The sequence below is a fragment of the Callorhinus ursinus genome, unplaced genomic scaffold, assembly GCF_003265705.2.
Source record: "Callorhinus ursinus isolate GAN/ISIS: 27379988/994484 unplaced genomic scaffold, GSC_fseal_2.0 scaffold4, whole genome shotgun sequence".
Lineage (NCBI taxonomy): Eukaryota > Metazoa > Chordata > Mammalia > Carnivora > Otariidae > Callorhinus > Callorhinus ursinus.
In genome coordinates, this window is record NW_027397066.1 from 139,766,081 (window position 1) to 139,790,547 (window position 24,467).

Here is a 24,467-nt window from a genome sequence, read left to right on the forward strand (position 1 = left end):
GGTGTTCAAGACCCATCACATCTGCACCATTTCACCCCTCTGGTCTCTCTCCCACGGCTTTTCCTCATGTAGAGCTTAGTGGTTAAGGGCACAGTCCCTGAAGTCACACTTGGCTCAAATCTTAGCCTTACCTGATACTAGGTATGGGTTACTTAATCCATTTAAAAAAATATTTTTTTATTTATTTTGAAAGAGAGAGAGCATGCCAGTGGGGGGAAGGGCAGAAGTAGAGAATCTCAAGCAGACTCTCTGCTGAGCATGGAACCCAATGCAGGGCTGGATCGCATGACCCTGAGATCATGACCTGAGCCAAAACCAAGAGTCATACGTTCAACCCACTGAGCCACACAGATGCCCCTCGGTTACTTAACACCTTGTTGGGCTTCAGTTTCCTCATCTAAAAAATGGGGACATTAACAGTACCTATCTCACAGGGTTTTTATAAAGACTGTGGTGGATTGTTGAAGTAATGGCAAACCCAATATGTCATGGATCTCTAAACCCAGGCTCTTGTGCTCTTGTGAAGTCTCCTCTCACATTGATGTTGGGCTTGGCCACATGGCCTGCTTTGGCCAATGGCAGAAGCAGAGGCTTGATGAGTGATTGCACATTCAGATTTTGTACTGTCTCGCTTGCTGCTGTTTTGAACCCAGCCATCACCTGAAGAAGCTTGAGCTAGTTTGCTGGTGGTGAGAGAGGTATCCCAGCAGCCCCACCCCCTCAGTCAACTGTTAGACCTGTGAAAGAAGCCATTTGGCACTAGCTAGCCTGGCTGACTTGCCAAATGATTGCAAACACATGAGTGGTTCCAGCTGACATGGCATGGAGCAGAGATGAACTCCCCCAGCTAAATCCAAATTGCTAATGCCCAGAATCTTGGGCAAATGGTGATGGGATCATTAAATCTGGGGGTGGTTTGTTCTGTAGCAAAACTAAGATGAATGATTTCTTATGTGGTATAAGGAACTGGCTTATGCAACTGAGGGGACTAGCTATGCAAGTCCCAAATCCACAGGGCAGGCTGTCAGGAAGGGCAGGTTAGAACTTGCCGACATGAGTTAAAGTTGCAGTCCATGGGCAGAATTTCTCAAAACCTCAGTTTTATGCTTAAGGTCATTCAACTGATCGAATCAGGCCTGCCCAGATTATCCAAGATAAGCTTCACAGCAACACCTAGATCAGTGTTTGATTGAATAACTAAGGGCTATAGACTAACTAAGTGACACATAAAACTGACCATCACACCATCTAACATACTATATAATTTTCTAATTTATTATGTCCATTGTCTGTCTCCTCCCAGCAAAATATAAGTTTTACGAGGGCTAGAGGTCTCTGTTTTGCTTATTTATATATTCCATAGTAAATATTCAATACCTACTTGTTGAATTAAATCACTTGTTGAATTAAATAGCAACACATCCTCAGGAAGTCTTCTCTGACTACCCGCTATCCCCACAACAGACACCAACATCCCCTAAGTCAGGTGCTGCTCTTCTCACCTACCTCTTTAGTGAGCTAAATCCACCCACTTCAATCAGAGCAACCTAATCTCCTTACAGGAGATTCGACAAAGCCCCAGAAATAACCAAACAACTGCTTGCTCACATTCATCTTTTATTTTGCCTCTCTTTCTTTAGCTTTCTTCTACTTCTTTCCCCTACTCTATTTTGACTGGTTGGGAAAAATAAAAGGAAGGACTGTTACAGTTAAGTTTACATACATAAAAAAAGTTTATGCAGAGGCAGTCTTGAGTTGTTTGAGTGGTCTTCGTGTGTAGAAACAGTCTTTTAATTTAGCAGGGAGCATCTATCATTCTACCAGCATGTTTTCAGCACCAAATATGTCAGACATTGTGTCAAATATTGAGACCACAGAGACAAAAGTCAAGATCTCTGCCTTCAAGTTGTTTATAGTCTAGTGCAGGATTATGAAATGATGTCGTGGGGCCTGAATCTAGCCTCATCATTAGTTCAGATCACACATTGTTGGTCTATGTTGTGTTTGATATTTAAATCAGTTGTCAATATTGGAAAATTAGAAGATTTCACATAAAAATCAGGAATTCTGGCTTTCCTTGAAATATCAGAGGATCCGGTAACATGGCCTGTATTTTTTCACGGCACAAGTGGCTCAGATCTGAGGGGTAGCTGCTCCCTCTCGCTGGGCATGAGCTCTCCATCTCTAGTCACCATCTTCTCTGCTGCTATATATTGCTTCCCCAACGTTAAGGTCAGATGCTGGTTCCTATTTATCACCTTACATTTTAAATGTAGTCATTTAGGTTATCTTCCTGGCCTCCTATAGCCATTTGGTTTTTGGATCCCTAGTCTAGTGGGTTGTGTTTCATAATACACTACCAAAACAATTTTCAACTCTGCAAAGTAATTCTGCTTCTGTGATATAATTTGATGTGCCTAATAAATCTAAGATGTAGGTAGGCCAAGTGTTATTAGTTCCATTTTTCACATGCAAGTAATGAAAAACTGGAGTGGTTAATTTACTAGTTTGAGATGTAGAGGTGGTTCTAGAATGCAAATTTCCTGATTGGCCATCCACAGTCTAAAGAGTATTGCTGAGGGATCTCACTCCCTCTCCAACTTTTCCCTCTGCAAGATTTCAGACTGAAGTAGTCAGAGATTGGGGAGGGAAGAAAAGTTAGCACAGAGTGAGGGTTGGAATTTTGACAATTAAGATGGAGTCGTGGTTTTCTAGGACTATAAGTGGCTGAAGAACTTTTTGTCATCTTAAAGTGATGGGCCCCTTTCACCCTTCACCTTAAGGCAGGAACACCAATTAACACGTACTTAAAAGGACAATGGAAGATAGAAGTTGCATTTTCTACCCAATCAAAAGGTGTCCTGTTTGCTCAACTTCCTAGTTACAAGCAGAGATGCTCTCTCACTCTCTCTCTCTCTGTCACACATGCACACCCATTTTTCCTTTTAGATACATAGGATCATACTATACATAGATTTTGTAACTTTCTTTTCCTGTCAAAGGTATGTCATCTTTTTATGACATTAAGTAGTCTTGTAATGTATCACTTTTAATGGTCCCATAACAGGCCACTACATGGTGGTATTATAATAATATTTGGCCACTCACCTATTGATCAATTTAAGTTTCTAATTTATTGTTATAGAAATAAACTGCATTAAATATTCTGGTAGCTGGCCCATGTGCACATATGATTACTTCTTTAGGATAAATTCCTAGAAGTGAAAGTGTTGTGTCATAGGACATAGGTATTTTTGAAACCTTTGGTGCAAGTGTAAGACCTCCTTAATCAATGTCCTTCCTTCTAAAACCTCCCAAATCCCAACTTGGTCATTTCTACTTCAGCCAGATAAATCTCAATAAAGTAATGCTGGCATAGTTTACTCACTTGTTAAAAAGCCTCAGTCTTCTAGCTTATTAGACCAATTTAGAAAGCACCGCACACCCAGGGCCTTGGGGGTTCCCCTGGGAAAGCACCCTGTCTTACTTGTCCAATCTCACCTACTCTTCAACTCCAGTCAGGGTAGACCTATATTTTTGCCAGGTCCAGCATTTGTTTTTTATTTTTTGTTTTTTCCTTCCCTATGTGAGGAAACTGTTCCCTTTTCTTCTCTATTGATGTAAATCGTACATGTCCCCAAATCAAACTATACCTTTCCAAAAAGTGTTTCTGGGATAATCCAACCCTTATTATCTTTATACTCATGAATCAGATTCCCCTATAATTTTAGATATTTATATTTCATTTCCTCAGGTACACAAGTTGTTCCCAGGCAGGTTATTTTTTGAATCTGTCCCCAAGGTAAACATAATGCTAGGTACTAAGTCTTGAAAAGGACTGTAAAAGTGTAGAATGAGTTATTGGAGAAAGATCTGAAATATGCCCTGAATGCCTATAAGAATTGGTTATGGGATGCTTGGGTGACTCAGTCAGTTAAGCGTCTGCCTTCAGCTCAGGTCATGATCCCAGGGTCCTGGGATTGAGTCCCACATCGGGCTCCTTGCTCAGTGGGGAGCCTGCTTCTCCCTCTGCCTGCTACTTCCCCTACTATGCTTTTTCTCTCTCTCTGACAAATAAATAAATTAAAAAAAAAGAATTGGTTATATTCCCATATAAAATGGGGTGAATAGACTAGATAAGTTATCAAAGTGGCTTCAGCCATACTTTTCTAGTACTATGATTATAATTCGTTACTGATAAAATATAAATAATTTTCAGCTAGTTTTTTTGAAAGATAACTCCACTTGCAAGAATTATTTTGTATGGAATTCAGTATAAGAAAAAGAATCTTGCAATGATAATTTTTTTTTAAAGATTTTATTTATTTGACGGGGAGAGAGAGAGAGAGAGAGACAGACAGACAGATAGTGAGAGAGGGAACACAAGCAGGGGGGCGGGAGAGGGAGAAACAGGCTTCCTGCTGAGCAGGGAGCCAGATGCGGGTCTCGATCCCAGGACCCCAGGATCACGACCTGAGCCGAAGGCAGACGCTCAATGACTCAGCCACCCAGGTGCCCCTTGCAATGATAATTTAATCACCACAATTACCAAAGTAGTTGGAGGTGGCCAATGATATGGATTTTGAAAACAACATTAGTGAGATTTCATTGTATAAAGATATTTTTATTCAAGGCTTATAATATAAAATAGAACCAACGAATTTAAAAATTACCCTAGATCCTGAACATTAAAAAAAAAACAACTTTAGTTCATTTAAAAATACATAAATTATTTTCATTCCACCCCCCCAAAGTATGGTACTTCACTTTCCAAAAATATTACACATTCAAATAAACTGTAATTATGAACATATATAGCTTCCCAGAGTTAGAACTTTAAAAATGGATTGTGCTAAATAAAATGCATGTTGCTGCAATATTTAAATATACTTTAAAGTAAATCATTATAAGTAGGCATGTAATTACTATGGTTTTAGGAAGATTTAACCAGGAACAAAAACACAAGAGAATGAAATTTGAAATTTCAGCAGCTTTTGACCAACATAAAATGAACAGCTATCCACCATAACTCAGCTCTTCTAGATCTTCCTCATACCCTGAGTTTTAAAGAGAAAGCCTTCTTTTTAAAAATAGTAACTGAAATGAAAAATTATGGAGAGAAAAAGTGCAGGTTAGAACAAGAGATATGAAAAAAACAAACCAAGAATCTAGAAAAACTAAGGATTTCTGGTAATGTAAATCCATTTAAAGAATTTTTTTTTTTTCCTGGAGAAGTAGTGATTTGAATTTTGTTCCTTAAGGATTAGAGTAAAAATAAGATTTCCAAATGAGTGTGTGCCTTTTGTTGATAGGGGAGGGAAAAAGTTTCTGTGGTACTGAGACCCAGTGGAGTTCTATCTGGCAAGGTACTATTTAATCTAATGCATTAGCCAAACTTCTGATGTTCAGAATTTTCCCTGAAATTAGTATCAGTTAAAATCTTGGCTGTATTGGCAACTGGCAGCTGAGCTTTCCCTGCCTGGGTTCCCCACAGCTATAGCAAATTGGCAGTAAGACTTCCTTAGCAGCTGCTATTGGGCTGATAGTACCATACAGCATGATTCCACTTATGTAAAACAAACAAATACAAACACATGTGTTTCTATATGTACCACATATGTATGTAACTGCCTAGAAAAATGTTTGAAAGGACATTCATAAAATGGTTAATGTGTGTTACCTCTGGGAAGGGGATTGGGGGAGAGGTCAGTGGGAAGTTCCACTTTATGGTCTGAATTTTTACTGTAAGAATATAATCATGTGTTATTTGCCTAAAAAATTAGCAATTAAGAAGTTAACCAGTAAAAACACAGGGATGTCAACCTATGCATAGAATAATGTGGAGAACATGGGGGAGAGTTTATATCTTGTAACAAAGCTCACCACAGAAAGTTGCATTATCTGTTTCTTCAGGGTACAATAACCCTCTGAGTGATTGAATCTTTGTACCCAGTGGCCTTGTGAGGCTTATCTACAACTTCCTGCTGGACATTTCTCTTGGCTGTCTTGCTATTACCGCAAACTCTTAGTCCTAAAGCCACACCCATTATCATTTATCCCATGTGATTTTCTTCTTTTTTTATCAATTCTATCACCACATGGGGCACCTAGGTGGCTCAGTTGGTTAAGCGTCTGCCTTCAGCTTGGGTCATGATCCCAGAGTGCTGGGATCAAGTCCCGCATCGGGCTCCTTGCTCTGTGGAGAGGGTGTTTCTCCCTCTCCCTCTGCCTGCTTCTCCCCCTGCTTGTGTGCTCGTTCTCTCTCTGTCAAATAAATAAATAAAATCTTAAAAAAATTGTATCATCATATTCTTTTTTATCAATATCTGTCAAAACCCCAGGATATTTGACAACTTCATATTCCTTTGCCTCCATGTCAAATTAGTCAACAAGTCATGCTTATTCCATCTTTTCCATTTGGCCTTTCCTTTTCATTGATAGCACACTACTCTACTTCAAGTTTTATCATCTCACACATGAACTCTTATTTTTTTAAAAATATTTTATTTATTTATTTGTCCGAGAGAGAGAGAGAGAGAGAGAGAGAGAGCACAGGCAGGGGGAGTGGCAAGCAGAGGGAGAGGAAGAAGCAGACTCCCCACAGAGCAGGGGAAGCCTGATGTGGGACGTGATCCCAGGACTGCTGGGATCATGACTTGAGCCAAAGGCAGACCCTTAACAACTGAGCCACCCAGGTGCCCCCACATGAACTCTTACGGTTAGATAGTTTCCCAACTGATCTTCCTGCTTCTAGTCTCTTCCATCTGTTATTAATTTTGCACATCAATGCCAGATTAAAATTCTTACAGTAGAGTTTGTACTCTACTACCTGGCCAAACACACACACACACACACACACACACCCACACACACACACACACGCACAGATGGACAGACATGCTCCTCTAATACTTATCTACTTATTTCATATAAAACCTAAAATAAAGTCTATTCAAGGATCTTTAGAATCTGACTTTCACATTAACATCTTGGCTTTATTTCTTATTACCCCAGGCTTCGAAATCATTTGTTGTCTAAAATCCCCCTTTTCTGTCCAGGAATATATTCTCTTTTCCTACTGTGTGCCTTTCTCTTTCTTAAGTGCGCAAGTCGGTACTCACCTTATTTGTGAAGACTTTGTTGGCTGGTACTTTTGTTCAATTAATTTGATTTAATATACTAGATTTATGTCTTGAGTCTGAAGTTAATTACAAGTTTCTTAAAGGCAGAATTCTTGCCTTAAGCTTTTTTTTTTTTTTTAAAGACTTTATTTATTTGTCAGAGAAAGAGAGAGAGAGAGAACAAGCAGGGGGAGCAGTAGAGGGAGAGGAAGAAGCAGACTCCCCGCTAAGCAGGGAGTCCAATGCAGGCCTTGATCCCAGGACCCTGAGATCATGACCTGAGCCAAACGCAGATGCTTAACGACTGAGCCACCCAGGCATCCCACATTAAGCTTTATATTATTTCTACCACTCCCCCCAACTCCCAACCTATCCCAGTATATTCATTAAATAAATCATTCAATAAATGTTGGCTGGTTGACTGACTGGAATCAAAGTAAGTTTCTCTGTGCATTCCTTATTTCTGGGGAACACCGATTTTATGCTTCCAAAAGTAAAAAAGAAGAAAAATTAATATATAATTATGTATAATTATTGTATTATAAGTGTTAAAATGCACATTGCATGCATCTGAGTTAGAATATACACATTCCTGGAGGTAAGTGTTTTGGTTGGTGAATATAGTAAATATTGCCAATTTGCTCATTCAATAGTATGTGTTGCATGCACACTATGTGCCAGAACTTTTCGAAGCCTGCATACTGCAGGGACCAAACAGACTAAAATCTATGCCTTCACAAAGCTTACATTCTAAGGGAGAAGACAGACAATAAATGAAATAAACATGTAAAACATCTAGTTTGTTAAATTGTGATTTAAAAATAAGTGCTTTGGGGAAAAATAAATCAGAAAAGGAGTTTAGAGAGTGTTGAGAGTACAACTGCAACTTAAAATAGGGTGGTCAGTGTTTTCCCTATCTGGCATGAAAAATTGATATAATACCTAAGTATAATACAATTAACATTTGCTTGAATTAGTTTGCCTCAGAAAGTATGACTAGGAATATTTTTCTTATGATTTAATTATAGTTGGCTTTTAACAAAGACTTCAAAATGGCAGCTTAGGTTCATTTTTAGTTCAGTGAAGAATAGTTCTCATACATATGCAGCCTGGATTCAATTCTATTTCTTGGGTTGGATTATTACCAGAATCTTAACAAGGAAAATGAAGAAATATGGATGCCTCAGGAATTGACTAACCACTTATATCGTGCATTAAACATGCTTCTCTGCATCCAGAAGCTGACTAGAACCAGATTAAGAACTAGAAAGGATTTCTTGGCAAAGGATCCTTACTTGCAAAAATAATTCCAAGATTTGGGCTGAGCTCAAATTTTAGGATTTATGTGGAAATTCGAGACTTATCTTTCATATTGCCATGTGAACAATTTGAACAAATAATACAAACTCCCAGAGATTTTGGTCTCAAAAAAGTCCAGAGTTCAAGAATATTTTCCATCTCTTCTATCAGCATTGTCCTTTATTTAAGTAAAACATTCCTTTCATAGTCCATTGAATGAAGTCCAAGTCCATTAATGAAAAAGACACATTTCAAGATCACACTTTGTTGTCAAAAATATTGTGATTAAAATAATATAGAGTGCATTGAAATGCATTCTAGGAGAAAGAGTAGGGTATAAAATATTATTTGGCTAAAATAATACCAATAAGAAGTTATCCCATTATATTAAAGCTATTATATTAAAGCGTAATCCACTAATCAATCATTCTGTTAACCCATATTAGATAATTTCTAAGTTTTATTAGGGATGAAGAAATGACTTTGGAGATGAGTGGATGGGGAGGGTCAGAGGTGATAGATATGTTGATGTCAAGAGGGAAAAAAAGGAACAGAATGGGGAAAATGAGAATGCCAACAACAAATCTATTTCACAGTTTGGTTTAAGGTCCATGCTACCAACAGTCAGCTGTGATGGACAAACAGGAGTTGTGGGTAGAAGTTTGTGTGTGCACGCACGCACGCACGCATAACTTGAGATGAATGACAACATGTTAATAATGCTTCCTGTAGTTTGTCAAGAATATTTACTTGCTCTTTTCTCCCCCCAGCATTGCTGACTGTGTAGAAAGATGTTTAGTCTTACAAACTGAGGGTTGCTGGAGTGGGGGGGGTGGGAGGGATGGGGTGGCTGGGTGACAGACATTGGGGAGGGTATGTGCTATGGTGAGCGCTGTGAATTGTGCAAGACTGATGAATCACAGATCTGTACTTCTGAAACAAATAATGCAATATATGTTAAGAAAAAAAAAAGAAGAAGATAGCAGGAGGGGAAGAATGAAGGGGGTAAATCGGAGGGGGAGACGAACCATGAGAGACGATGGACTCTGAAAAATAAACTGAAGGTTCTAGGCGGGGGGTGGGAGGATGGGTTAGCCTGGTGATGGGTATTAAAGAGGACACATTCTGCGTGGAGCACTGGGTGTTATGAACAAACAATGAATCATGGAACACTACATCAAAAACTAATGATGTAATGTATGGTGATTAACATAACAATAAAAAATTTAAAAAAAGAAAGATGTTTAGTTTTAGATAATTCTCTAATGAGGTATTATATCACTAGACTACATAAATAGATACCATATAACTCTATACAAGTAAAAATAGATTAAGTAGATTTCCTTTTCTTAAAAAAAGCACAGAGAAACTGCTTACCTGATATACATTAGTGTGAAGTCTACTTTTGGTTACTTCCTGTACCAATTCCAACAGATTTCCGATTAAACTTTGCAGCAAACAATTTGCTTTCATTTCTCCAGGAGCCTTCCATACAGGATAATGGGCAGGTGTGCTGTGCTGGAAGTAGGGTTGGTATCTTAAAGACTATGAAAACAAGAAAGCATTTGCAGGGTAGAATGGAGTCATAAAAATGAAGGATTCCTTCAATTAAGGATTTTCTATTGGTCTGGAGCAGAAGACTCACATCACCCCATTTAACACCACAAAGCATGTAATAAATACCTTTAATGTATCGACAAATCCATTTACTAAATAGCAAAATCTTGCAAAGATATTTTGAAATGCTTCATATTATGTATACTAAGCTGTTTCCAAATCAGAAGAATAAAAACAAAAACCCTAATTTAAAAGTAGAAAAACAACTCCAGTAATGCATTTTAAAGATTTTTTGTATTTATTTATTTGAGCGAGCGAGAGAGAGTGAGAAACAGCATGAGAGGGGAGAGGGTCAGAGGGAGAAGCAGGCTCCCCGCTGAGCTGGGAGCCCAATGTGGGGCTCGATCCCAGGACTCCAGGATCATGACCTGAGCTGAAGCAGTCACTCAACCGACTGAGCCACCCAGGCACCCAAGTAATACATTTTAAACTACCTCTTTAGGATAGAAAATAAGACTTTGTAGGTCTTCATCTTTCTTTAAAGGTGTATTTTTGAATAAGTGATGCTTTTCATACTTGCTATATTTACACTGAAAAGAATTACAAAAACAGGATCTTACAGCTTTACACTCTTTGGTGAAATTAAATCTTTTCTTTACATGAACAATCCTCAGTTCCCAGATTCTTGCCATATGATGTATCTGTGCCTGCCATGTCATGTCATTAGTCTACTGCAACATCTGATTTCAACTCAATCTAAGTAATTTTTGTCACCAGCTACTGTCATGGATGTGTTCCTCTGTGTGGTTCCATCTTCTTTACAAGTGATATATTCTGGTTACTCACATTAGCTTTAGGTTGTGGTTACTAATATGGCTAAGGACTTGTTCTATTTCAACAGTATAACAAATGGACTTTTGTGTCATCCCTCTGTGGGGAGTAAACAATGCATCTAAAGAATAATCAGGAGATGAGTGGAGCTAATAACCCAAGGAGGGAGATCTCAAAGACCTTTGCATGTCCAGTCAGCTCCATACCAAGGGAAATGGAAATGAGAAGTCGTTGGTGGCCTTGGGCAACTACTCTTAATCCTTTGTGCCCTTTACTTGAGAAAATGGTGAAGCTGACATACAAAGAAAGACGTATTAAAAGATTTTTTTCCCCCAAAATGGACTTGTCTTCATCCTGTCAAGCATTTTTGTTCACTTTTCTTGTGAATGTAAGGCAGGGTTAGGTCTTGAGGTTGCATCTGGCCAAGGGCCAGCTTTGTGAAGTTACTTGGCCCATGCAAAGATGAAAATGGAAACTGGCCTCATAAATTGCTACTGATCTTGGGCAGGTCTACTTACATCTGAAAGCCAAAGATTCCATTACTGTCTTTTCAGAAAACAACAAAAGCTCAGTGGAGATTAATTAACATTTTCCCAAATTGCTTCAAGATTCTTAGATGAGATGTTGAGTTGTGGGTTTAGTTGTTCCCCTTCTTTGCAAGGAATGTGCTCCAGGGCAGAGACTTGGATTAGAAACATGGACTGCCTTCAAATCTACCTGACATTTGACTCTCAGTGAGGTTGAGCTGTACAAGGGTAAAAAAGTACTCTTTCCCAGACCATTTGTAAAGTCTACAAATTTAGAAATAGATATGAAAAAGAAAAGGTTTGAATAGATACTTAGCATTCTAGATGATCTGGATTCCTGAAGGAAGAGAGAATTATAACAGAAAAAATTAACCTAGGGGAGCTATGGTTTGGAGTTGTGTACTTACTTGTCAGACTGACACATCTTCATTTGGGTGGGAATATACACAAGCAATAGAAGACTTTTTTTGTTTTTTCTTGAAAGAGTTCCTGAAATGGCTGATCAAACAGCTCTGCTCACTCACCTTGCATGCAGAAGAAAGAAGTCAGACCAAAGTTTTGATCAAACCTAAGTTAGTGTGTATCTCTTGGGTCCAGCACTTAACCTCAATTCTTAGCTCAGTCAGGTATGACTGATATCATGGAAATATGTAGAAATAATAGCCATGACCATTTATTAAATGCTTCCATTATACACTTAGTGTTATACGCTTTACATAGATTATTTCATTTAATTCTTACAGTGACCTGGTAAAGTAGGAAGTTTTCTTTGGAATCTGAAAAAAAAAAAAAACAACCCATCAGTAACTTATGATGTATGTCCTATTCATGGTAGATCAAGGTTAGCCCATTCTAAGGCATATTAAAATATTGCCCTTTTCTGGAACACTTCAGTAGGCCACCAAGACATTTCTGGTCCTCCTCCTCCCCCACCCACTGCTCCTTCTTTGTCTCCTTTCCTGAATTCTCTTCATCTTAATATCTTAATGTTGGAGTGCCCCAGGGCTCGTTTCTCTGTCCTCTTCCATAGCTACATTATGTAGTTGATCTCAGCCAGTTCCGTGACTTTATTTTATTTTTTTAAAATTATTTATTTTTCTTAACATATGTTGCATTATTTGTTTCAGAAGTACAGATCTGTGATTCAACAGTCTTACACAATTCACAGCGCTCACCATAGCACATACCCTCCCCAATGTCTATCACCCAGCCACTCCATCCCTCCCACCCCCCACCACTGCAGCAACCCTCAGTTTGTTTCCTGAGATTAAGAGTCTCTTATGGTTTGTCTCCCTCTCTGGTTTCCAGCTCCGTGACTTTAAATAACATCTGTATGCTGACCAACTCCACAGTTATGTCCACTTCAGATATATTTATTTAGTTGTCTACACCTATCTTCACATGGATGTTTAATAGACACCTCAAACTTAACCATGTCTAAATCAGAGTTTACAAATGTTTCCCTCCCCTGACCAAATCTGTTTTGTTCTATCTCCCCAATCTCAGTAAATGTCAAGTCAATTCTCCCAAGAGCCTAGATCAAAACGCTGGGGATTATCTTTGCCTCTATCTTTTTCCTATCCTCATGTCGAACCTATCAGCAATTCCCGTGTGCTTTATCTTCTAAATAGAATCAGAATCCGACCACTTCTCTCCATCACTCTGACTTTAGTCTAGGCCATCCTTATTTTTCATTCCAGCTAGGCTAATCTCCTTGTTTGCTCTCTTACTTCTCCGCATATACCACTCATACAGCAACAAGTCATCTTTTGAAAAAAATAACTTTTATTATGGGCCTTTAAAAACATACACATACACATAAATGATGACCATCCTCATGCACCCATCACTCAGCATCAAAAATTAGCATTTTGTCCATCTTTTTGCTTCTATTCCCTACCCCCCTCTTTTTTTTGGTGGAGTATTTTAAAACAAATACCAGCAAAGGCGTCCTTTTAATTATCAGATTAATCTGCTCACAACTTTACAGTTGTGTCTCTTCTTGGTAAAAGCCAAATCTTTTATGATGGCCTACAAGGCCTTTGTGACCTGTCAGTACTCCCCACACAACACCTCCTCGGACTGTCTCCTGTCCTCACTCTGCTTCAGCTACAGCAGAGGTTCTCAAACCTTAGCGCGCCATCAGCATCGGCTGGAAGCCTTGTTACAGGACAGACTCCTAGGCTCCACCCCCAGAGTTTGTGGTTCAGTAGATCTGAAGTGGGCCTCCTGAATTCGCATTTCTAACCAACTGCCAGATGCTACTGGTGTCCAGCGGGCATATTTGGACTATCACCTGCTACATTGTTCTCCTTCCTGTTCCTCAACAAGCCAGGCAAGATTTTGCATCGGAGTCTCTGCCTTACTCTTCCCTTGCCCTGAGCACTCTTTGCTTTCCTCAAGATTCATTTTATTCCATCTCTGTTTAAATGATATCATTTGAGGGGCCTTCTCTGGTTACTCCTAAAATAGCATCCCATTTCCTCACTCTGATTTTCTTCACAGCACGCATCCTTCGTTTGTTTCTTAGCCCGTCTAGATTGACAGCTCCATGATGGCTTTGCTCTCTTATCGTATCCTGTACCAAAACCTTGTCTAGTACGTGCTCACTTCACTTGTCCAACGAATGGATCATACACTGAGAAGGGGGGCCCAGGTCCTTGCTTGGGACACTGGACAGGCAAATTCATTTCTTCTTGCCTCAGTTTCACCATTTGTGAAGGAAGTGGTTGGTTAATGCCTACCCTTCCCATCTGCCTGGGCACAGGCTCAAATCAAAAGAGAACGATGTGAACCCGCCCGCGAAGCAGAGCAGTAAGTGAATAGCGAGCGCCGATATGCTGTGTTTTGGGTTCCCTTTCCCCGCAGAGACAACACCCCCTCCCATTTCCTAGCTCCCCCCGCCCGGGTGACCCACAGCCCCAGCTGCGGGCGGCCGCCGCCCCCGTCCCGCCCCGCGGGCTCGCGTCTGGGCACGCCCGCCCCGCTCCCGGCTGGCGCCCGCCCGCCTCCACCACTAGCAGCAGCAACGGCAGCAGCAGTAGCAGCACCCTCCACAGCGGCAGCACCCTCAGCAGCAGCAACAGCGGGAGCAGGAGAAAGGGGAGGCGCCGAGGGAGGGGTCCTCGGCCGCCGCGGGAGGCCGCATCGCCGTCCCGTCACGGCGTCGGCGCGGCCGGGGCCGAACCCGGAAGTGGCCGAGCCCGCGCGCCCGCCGGTCCCGCCGCCGCCGCCGCCGCCGCCGCCACCACCCCGCACTCCGGCGAGCGCGGGAGCCGCGCAGGCAGACGGAGCGCGCCCGGCCGAGCGGGCCATGGCCGCGGGGGCCGCCGCCGCAGGTGGTGGCGCGCGGTGAGGCGAGCGCGGCGCCCCCTCTGGGGCGGATGGAACGCGGCTCGGCGGGCGGGCAGTGCCGGCGTCCGCGGCTGGAATGGTGCTGGCGGCGGCGGTCGGTGCCTGCGTTCTGAAGCCCCAGAGGAGCCACAATGGAGACGCCGCCGCTACCTCCCGCGTGAGTGAGCCGGCGAGCGGGCGGGCTGTGCTGCTGCAGATAAGCGCGCCGCTGCGGCGCGTGTCGCCGGCCGCGGGTGCTGCTCGGGGACGGCCGCCGGCTGCCCGCCGGCGGAAACCGCCGGGAGCCGCCGGGGAGCGGACGCCGGGGGGCGGCGGGAGGTGGGAGGTGCGGGGCGTGACGAGGCGCGGTTCCCGCAGTCCTGAGGCGGACGCCGTCGGAAACTCAGCCTGGCCAGGCAGGGACTTAAAACCCTGTCCAGGATTTCCAGGGAAGGGTCTCCCCGGTCCAGGCGAATAGAAGATTCGGGATGGGGCTGGGCTTGGGGACTCTGCCCGTCCTGTGTACGCCTCACTGGAATGCATGGGCTGCTAGTGCCCAGCTTGCCAACCCCTTTCTGAGGGATGGAGATGTGCTGCACGGGAGTCCGTTGAAAAAAAGGAAACTGGAAAGTACCAGACACCGGTGTCTAAATGAATTGATCTTAGGTTGCTTGCTTCTCTAGATTTCTAGCAAAATTAATATGTGAGGAGCTTTGACATCACTCTAAATGAGCCACGGCTCTTCAGGGCATGTGACCTCTTTTACCTGGCACTGCAGAAAATTGTATCCAGAAACCAGAGCATCTTCTGTTTCCTTGGTACCCTGGGCAAATTAGTAGGCACAGGTGTCTTTTTCCTTGGTAGCTAGATACATTCAAGATACCTGCAACGAAACTACTTCCCAGAAATAATAACAGTCGAACAATTATTGTGGAAGATATCGAAGATTTGCATTATTCTGTACAATATTATTTTTTGAAAGTATTTAGTAAAAGTGGACTATAAATCCCCAGGAGTTTTGAAAATTTCAATTTTGGTTTGCCTTCCTTAGGTTAACCTTTGTGAAGGAACAAGAGCCCTTTGAATCTGACTTCAAACCGAAGCAAACCTCATTCTGAGAACGGTGTACCTTTTCATGAGATCTTATTCATAGAGTCTTATCGTTTTTCACTTAGATTTGGCCAGTTTCACTCCATGGCAGTTGTACCGCACCAGCCTCTTGTGGATATGTGGCTGGATATATTCCAGCCAAAATATGGATATTTGGCTTGGGCTGAATAATTTTTTGATGTTGAGTCCTTTTAGGAGAGCTAATAGGGTCCTAGAACTACAATTTCTAAAAGTGCCTTACAGAATTTTTAGCTTGAGTGGAACAGGTCATGGGGATCTAAGGAGTAAGATTGATGAATTGACCCTCCTGAGCTGGTAGAAGCAGGGGCTCAGTTGCTTCCTGATCACTGTGGTTTTGAGGGCTTCGTTTTCTGGTCATGTTCTTCAGCAGCTTTGGGAAAGCTCCTGAACCCCTAGGAAACATGGTGGTGGATTGTTAGCATCAGTAGCGTGAATACAGCACCAGCACATGGGTTCTGTCCAGGCTTAGAGTCAATTAAGGCAGGAAATGTTATCTGTATATAGACAGCACATAATATATAGAATATACCATGTAGGCATGTTATCTGTAGTAAATCTGCCCCCTTTATATCTGTTTTCTGCAGTCCCATTTTACTTTTGGAGCAGAGGAAACTACGGGAAAGAACAGGGGCTCTCAGAAATGCAGGTGAAAAAAGGGTGTGGACAATAAGCAGGCTCTGGAGGGAGGGAGTAGAGGCACAGAAAATGATTTAAATAGACATAATTGAAAGTGAAATATGTGTGCATGCAAATATTGATAAACAAAATTTAGGACAGATCAATTAATCATAATTTTGGTATCTAGCACAATTCTTTGGTATTGAGACTCCATCAGTAATGCTGGAACAATGGCAGGCTGAGATGTAATGGAAAGCTAGGAATACCAGCAGGAATGAAAGAACTGTTAAAACTTCTTTTAATCATGGGTGGCTAAAGTTGGTGAGACTTATTCATTGTTCACGTTCATTTAATAATAAATGTAAATAGGGTTTATTTTCATCTGGTCTATGTAGGATTAACCCTCAGGTCAGAGTTTGTTAGAATCAGAAATAGTTTTCCTTCTGACCCCTTGGCCTGTTTGCCTTCACTTCCATTAGCTTACTTTTCCCTTACACACTAAATCAGGGGTGCTGTGTTTGAGAATTGCAAGGCAGTATCTTTTTGGGAAGGAGCTTTATTGGGCCTCACTGGCTAGAGCTTGGTGGATGGAGGCAGTGGAAGTTATTGGGAGGGCTCAGCCTTTCATAAGGTTAGATTTTTAGCCTGAGCTTTAAGGCAAGGCAAGATGTTTGATGTGGGCTTAATATGCCTTGGGTGATGTGATGTGGTTGGAAGCAGGGATTCAGATCCTCTTTGGGCAAATGTCTGTTTGTTAATTCATTAATTCTGCAAATATTTGAATGCCTGTCTCTGCCTGGCACTGTGTAGGAGCTTATACTCCTGCTTCTTTTCTAACAGCCAGTTTCACGTTGTTTTCAAATCCCACCTTGCTGCCCTTTGGCCTGTTAGCATATTGTCTTGGAGGGGTAGAGGTTCCCTAATTCCTTTGGGATAGGCTTGTTGAAATTAGGTTTTGATCTCTTGTACTCTTTCCACTCTTTGCCTCCAAGTTCTCCTCATCCTTTTTGATTTTCATGTTGTCATTGGGCGTCATATCTCTGCTTATTGTTTTTTGCATCCTATATGTGGCATTTAGATTCTCCTGCATTTTGGAATCTGGGTGATAGGAAGATGATGGGACATTTGCCTCTGACCGAACCTGAAGGTGTGTGACTAAAAACTAGATGTAGGGTAGTAAAGGAAATTCAGGTGGTAAACTGAGATGTGCAGCCTTGACCTTAGGAACGTTTCACAGATTCTATCTTTTATAGTTATTTTTGCAAAGGATTTTCATAATTATTAAGTTGAGGGAAGACCGGGGTATAGGATGGAGTGCGTTCCTTTGACCACCCCTCACTGAACAGTTTCTTAGCCCTCATTTTCTTACTGGCTCCTCTTTCACAAGTTGGCTTTCTCCTTCCAAGCCTTATGTTTTTGTTTTTCCTTCACAAAACTAAGCAAACGTGCCTCAGATACAACCATATCCTGGACCAGTGTTTCCACATCACTGCCGTATCTTGGCATTGGAGTTGTTCAAGTGTAGGCAGACAAACCTCTTGTTGACCATGTTCTAAGGGATTTAGACAGCAGAAGATGGGTTGAATTAGAACAGAGGTTTTCAGAATTTTGGATTTCACTGACCTGTGAAGTTAAAAGAAAAAACTGAGGTCCAACACAGAATTGCTAAGTTTTTTGTTTTGCCTAGCAGAAAAAAAATCGATAAAATAATTATCAACTCTCACCATCTTTTGGTAAGAGAAAGGACATTTTAGTGTCCCTTTCCAAATACAAAGAAGGACATTATCTCAGACTAAAGGATAGTCCTTAAATTGAATTAATTTAGTTTTATGAAAACTTACTACATTTTCCTTATTTTGTCACAGACCAGTAAAAAGTTCCCTGAAGCCTGACATTTGTGATCCACTGGACCAGATGACCTTAAAGGTTTTCTACTTTTTAGATTCAATTACTGTGAATTTGGAACCTTGACAGAGGTTACCCCAATATTCATTGGTTTGTCTTTTATAGCACATTGAAAGGTATTCTTGTTTTTGTTTAACTAGACATGAATGTAAATTGGGCATCTGTCAGATCATAGGTGAATCTCCTCAGTGACAAAGATGTTTAAAATATTTAGGAGCAATAATGGCTGACAAGGTAATGTTGAGAGAAGACATGGATCAATGTGTGTTGAAGGAAGTGGTATATAAGGAAAATTCTGAGGTGTATTTGGGAACTTGAGAAGTGGATTCTGGAAATAGGTAACATTTCTGCAGTGGTCTAAATTTTCTGATGTTGGGAAATCGCTCATCCCCATCCCACTAAATAGCCCCAAACCTTGTTTCTGATCTATATTTCCTAATGCGCACAGTAGACATTCAATAAATATTAGTAAGTGTGCTTTCATGAACATTACTGTAAATTTACTCACCTGTGGCCGTTATGGAACTGCATCAGGAATGTTTATGAAAACAATTGAACTTCTTAAGATCAGATGGAAAATTCTTTCAAGGTGATACAGAGAATGAAAATTGCTTTTCAGATGTTCTTCTATAGAATTCTTCCAAATTCCAAATGTATTTACTGTTTATAATAAGGGAGTTCAGGTTTTTCATTCATATTTATTGGGTGCTTACTATGACGAGGCTTTGGGGATATCTCAGAAAACAAAGTCCTTTTCCTCGAGGTTGAAACTGATAGTGAACAAATATATAATACAATTACTGTAGTGCATGGGTCAGTATATTTTGTGTGTTAAGTACTTTACTGTTTTACATTTCAGACTATTGGCCTTTGCTGAAGTATTTTTTTGACCAGTTCTTTTCACTGATCCTGCTTTAAAAATAAGCTCTTGCTTTCCATGACACTACTTTTTCTTGGTTTCCTCCTGTAGTTTTTAGGTTGCTAAATGTGATTTACTTTATTTCATTTAATCTTGTCAACACCCTTAAGGTCTCTATTGTCTTTTTTTCAGATGGTAAGTTACTTTTCATAGGTTATCAAGTAGAGGAGAAGTTGGGACTCGATCACTTTTTTCCGGTTTTACATGGCTTCTCTTCTGTTACTGTTTGTTGGCAGTGGCAGTTCCTCCCAAATGCAGGTCTTGGCCAGTTCTTTTTAATCAACTATTAATCACTAAGTTGTGGCTCCATCTATATCTTAAGCCTGGGCTCGAGATTGGTGCTTCGGCCTTGAATTTTCAGCTTCTTACAGAACGTCTACTCTTATGTCTCAGATTCAACATGCCTAAAACTGAGTTCTCAAACTGACTTCCCTTTATAACACCTGCAGTTGTTCAGTGCAATAATCATTCTTCTTGTCCCCGATACCCAAAGCCTTGGAATGGTCTCTCATTTCTCTCTCTCTCATCGTCTTCCACATCTTATCAGCTTCCAGGAACTGTAGAGTCCTGGTTTCAAGCATCCATTCTGACCACTACCATTCTGATGCACAGATTTTATCCCTTGATACCTGCATTTTTTTCCTCCTACCTTTTCTCCTATTAACCTCCATGTGTTCTTTCCTCACCTTTTAGTCCACTTACTATTTTGACCTCAACATCTTAGAGTCACATCAATGACTTACCAAACCAGTTATCTCAACCAGATGATCAGAACCCTCTCTCATTTTGGCCTAATCTTATATTATGTTCAAAATTATTATTTGCTTTTGACCTCTTAAAAGTCATCTCTGCCTTATCACAAGGCAGGAGTCTCCAGCCTTTTCCTATCCCGTCCCCAGTTAAAACAACTTGGAATTCTTCCAAGGCCCATGTGGAACCCTGTCTTCCTTCACACAGTCTTCCCTGTTTACCCCAATTTGTTCCAGCTACTCTTTGCAATCCTACAGTATCAGTAACCCATCATCTTGCACTTGTGTCCTGACTTGTGCCATTCCCTAGTGGTTTCAGATGCGCCTCCCCAGTTAGATGCTAAGTGGAGAAGTTTCCTGCGTCCAGCCTCCTGTGTATCCCTCACTCTGCTTAATGTTAGGGCGTGCAATCGGCATGTAGGCAGTACTTACCTACTTGATTTATTAACAGTGGTGGTTGTCTGGACTATTGCTAATAACTTTTGATCAAATGTTGCAATTAAAAATGAGGAAGGCCAGTAAAGTCCATAAAAATCTATCTCTATATTCAGGTTAGCTTCTAACCTCAACATTTTTCTTCTTAACTCTGTATTTACTTTCATACAGTATTTAGTGCTTGTACAGCTCCCTGAGGCAAGTAGGTGAGGTGTTATTATCTTTGACTTTCCTGTTGCATTTCATATTAGACATATTTGTGGAGTAACAAAACCTTATATTATAAGTAAACAGTCTGAAGCCCAGAGAGGCGCAAGTGACTGTACCCAAGGTCACTTGGTCAGTATTTGGCATAGGCAGAACGACAGTTCAGGTCTTCCAGCAGATTCTGGTCCTCTTCTAGTGCCTTTTCATTCAAGTGCTGGAAAATGTAGCCTAGTCAACTGAATTGTCAAATCAAATTGCAGCCCTCTCTTACTAGCCAAGTGCTGGTAATCCTAGGAGAAGTGGTGAAAGAAAGTCCAGAAATATGAGTTGATAAAAGACATGGAAGTGTTTGAAATGGATCATCAACCTCCTCCTCCCGATTTTAGCACGTCATAAATATCCCACTCTGATAGTGTTTTGTTAACCGTTTATAACGTATTCTTTAAAATAAGATTGATCTTGCATAAGACATACTTTTACCCTGGTCCCTTTCCTGGTAATAGTCACTGCCAGGGACAAAAAGTGCCTGATTGTGCTCTGTTTGTCATGTAGGTGGGAGGGAAAGAGGGAGAGAGAGCTGGGTTGAACTGAAGCAGAGCTTTTTACAGCTCTATTGTTCTACTATCAGAGAACAATTATATTCCGGCTTCCATCAACATCTCCACTTCAGACATCCCAACCACCTCCTCCTGCCACTGCTTCCCCACACTCTGAACATAAAACCACACAACTAAATTCTAGGGGGAGAAGAGGGGACGTATGTGATCTCTCCCTTCGTCCTCCAGTAGGTTCAGTGTTCTGCTTTCTTTGCTAATCCATTTCAGTAAAATTGGGCCTTTCCAGCTTTTCCAGCTCAGAGAAATCTGAAACATAACTTTTGGCAATATATGTACTATACTGATGTATTCAGGGATATTACCTTTTATTCTGTCACCATGCAAAGTTACTACGATATTGTTGACTGTATTCCCTAGGCTGTACTTCTCATCATCGTGACTTATTTTATAACTGGAAGTTTGTACCTCCTAATCCCCTTCACCTGTTTTGCCCACCCCCCCAAACCTTCTCCTCTCTAGCAACTACTAGGTTGTTCTCTATATGTATGAGTCTGTGTCTCTTTTGTTGTTGTTTGTTTAGATTCCACATGGTAAGTGAAATTTGTAAGAGGTATTTGTCTTTGACCTTTTTCACTTACCATAATACTCTTTAGGTTCATCCATGTCGTTGCAAATGGCAAGATTTCAATGGCAATATTATGATGTATGTTCTTTGACTAGATGGCAGGGTTTTTTTTCTTTTTTGGGTTTGTCTCACAGATGCTTCCTATTCAGTTCCTAAAGGTCTTCATACTGAAGGTATAATCCAAATTCTTACATGTCAGTAGGGCAGGTGTTAACATTTTTTTTTAAGGGACATTTACTTGGTAATATGACTGTATGTTTGTAAATTCTAGTTAGTCTGCTGGCTCTGTACTAATAAATGTTTAAATTCCAAACACTTGAAGGGAATCTGCAGAGAAGGTCTCTTTGTCTTTAACTAATTGCAAAAACTGAAACCACAACTCTGCCACAAACCAAAACATGTTTCCAGTGGAGAAAGCCCTCTATTTTTACAGCCTCTAAATACTGTAGTGGTTATTTGGGTGAGATGAAGGCTCTGAGAGTATTTTGTTGGGAAACTGTAGAGTGATGTAACAAATACTAGTTAAAATATTAGTTATGGTTGAATCTCTACTTCTGATATCTTGGTTTTGTGAATGGGAGCAATGTTAGTATGATGATCAGCTTCTGAATGCAAGTTTAGCTAGGAAGACAGCAGAGGAAGTAGGAGAGATGTTATAAGGTAATGGAGAAACTTCAGAGCAGTACAGGATGGATGTTGACTTTGAAAACAACAGCTGGTGACGTGAACTTGGCAGAAGTTTGTGAGTAATGGTGGGTGACTCATTGCAAGCAAGGGAGTCTTGCAGCTTTTGAGGTGAACAGGCAGAGGGGAGAGCAGAGATGGTGGCCATACAGAGGCTAAGTATTTGTGTCCTGAATGTGAAAATGTCTGGTGCCCTGTTAAATTTTGCAGCTGCATCATTCACATGAATTATAGCATTGCTTCTACCAGAAAACCCTAAAAACATGAACAACCCATATTTTCTAAAGTGTTTGTTCTCAATCTGAGTTGATTGTCCCAGGGTGGGAGGTAAGTGGGTGGGACATATTAAATCACCTTTTTTTTTTTTTAATTTTAAATTATACAGAGCTGCCTTTCACCCCTACTCCTGGAGATGCTGTCATTCTGATATACCTAGTCCTATAAAAGGGGCTTGCCTGAATCTTCATGTGAAAATGGGTTGTTGTATGCAGTTTGAAAAAATTGCTTGGATCATGCTGGTCCTGTCCCCCACCAATGGGAATCACTATTCCAGAGCAAATACTCTATATCTGAAGAAACTATACCTCATTTCTAAGATGGCCTCAGAACCAACCTCCACTTGGTTATGGATCTTGACTCTTTGAGGGAGACAGCCCTATTAGAGTCTTTATTTTCTTCTTCTCTGAGAATTCATTTACTGCCAGTAGTGTGTTTTGGGGCAGAGTTAGAGTTACCTAGTTACCTTGTCTGAGAAGCCAACTCTGCCTGCAGCTGGAAATTTACAGAAGAGTCAGTCACTGAGGAAGGCTTCAGAATTACCTCTTATAAGGTGTAGCCATGTATTGGGATCCAAACCCTTGGAAACCTCTACCTTAGGGTATGTTTTGATAACAATAGGCTGTTGGACAATTTTAAGACTGGTTACAGAGTATAGAGTTGGGGAAAGATTTAAAAATGAAAGAACCTTGAAAAAGTATCTCCGGATAATTTAAAGAAGACAGTTCTCAGAATAAGAAGCTTCTCTGGAAAAGGCTAACTCCCTGCTTTAGAAGGGAAGCAGGGAGAAGGTATAACTACACTGGTATAACTTAAAGAATAAACCTTCACCTCCCACTTACCTGCTTCCTAGTGTATGTTCATTTTCTAAATCTGTAGTTTTAGGCATGATGTGTCATTTTGTTACTCAGTTCTGCTTCTGAATGAGAGACTAACACAAAACCACATAGGAAGTGGAAAATTATGGAAAGGACTTTAGTGTTGAAAATGTAGCCCTGTGCAGCAGGGTGCTGTATTTCTAAGTAGCTCTCAGTACAGAGAACACTTAAAAAAAATTCAGTGTTATTTCTTACTTATTCCTTTAAGCCTTTGAATAAAGTCTTCTCTTTGTAGAGTTTTTGGAGTACATCAGGAAAAGCAGGAGCTGAAAATAGCTTTAAGAATGCCCCAATATAGATATTGATTATTGTATGGTAGCTGTCTTAAAGTTAATTCTCTAATGCAGGAAGCTTTAATTAATAATTTCTTAAGCAAATATAAACACTCTTGACTCTTATATAATATTCTTTCTAGGCCTGATCTGCTTTTGCTTCCATTCTGAGCATTGAAAAGCCTGTGATAGTTTTGCCAATCCTCAATATTGTATTTCCCCTTTGTTGTAAACTCTTAAGTTATTAAACTAGAAGCAGATGTAAATCTTAACTTCCTATACATGTGGACAGTAAGTGTTATGTGGTCAGAAAGGTTGCCTAGGTTACATATATCTACATAATTTCATTTTTCCTACTATTTTCTTTATGAAAGGATGGTGGGAAGTAGCATTATGAGAATATGTCTTATACTCTAAAATGTTTCCCAGTCTCCTCTGCCAGATCTGAATGTTCTTTCATCTTTGGTTCCTAGACTTACTAGCTCTTTTTCTCAGGCCAGGTGTAACTCGTCCCTCTTTCCACACACACACACACACACACAG

The 24,467-nt window shown here is 40.7% G+C and overlaps 1 protein-coding gene across 2 annotated transcripts in view; it reads left to right on the forward strand.

The window, feature by feature from the left end:
• Positions 1-14,681: 14,681 nt before the first annotated feature.
• Positions 14,682-24,467, forward strand: part of KLHL2 (kelch like family member 2) — a 97,023-nt gene continuing 87,237 nt past the window's right edge. For both annotated transcript variants that reach the window (XM_025874414.2, XM_073892458.1), the window contains exon 1: positions 14,682-14,846. In XM_025874414.2, the coding sequence (XP_025730199.1) occupies positions 14,821-14,846 (26 nt within the window). In that variant the 5' untranslated portion in view covers positions 14,682-14,820. The remainder of the gene's footprint in view (positions 14,847-24,467) is intronic.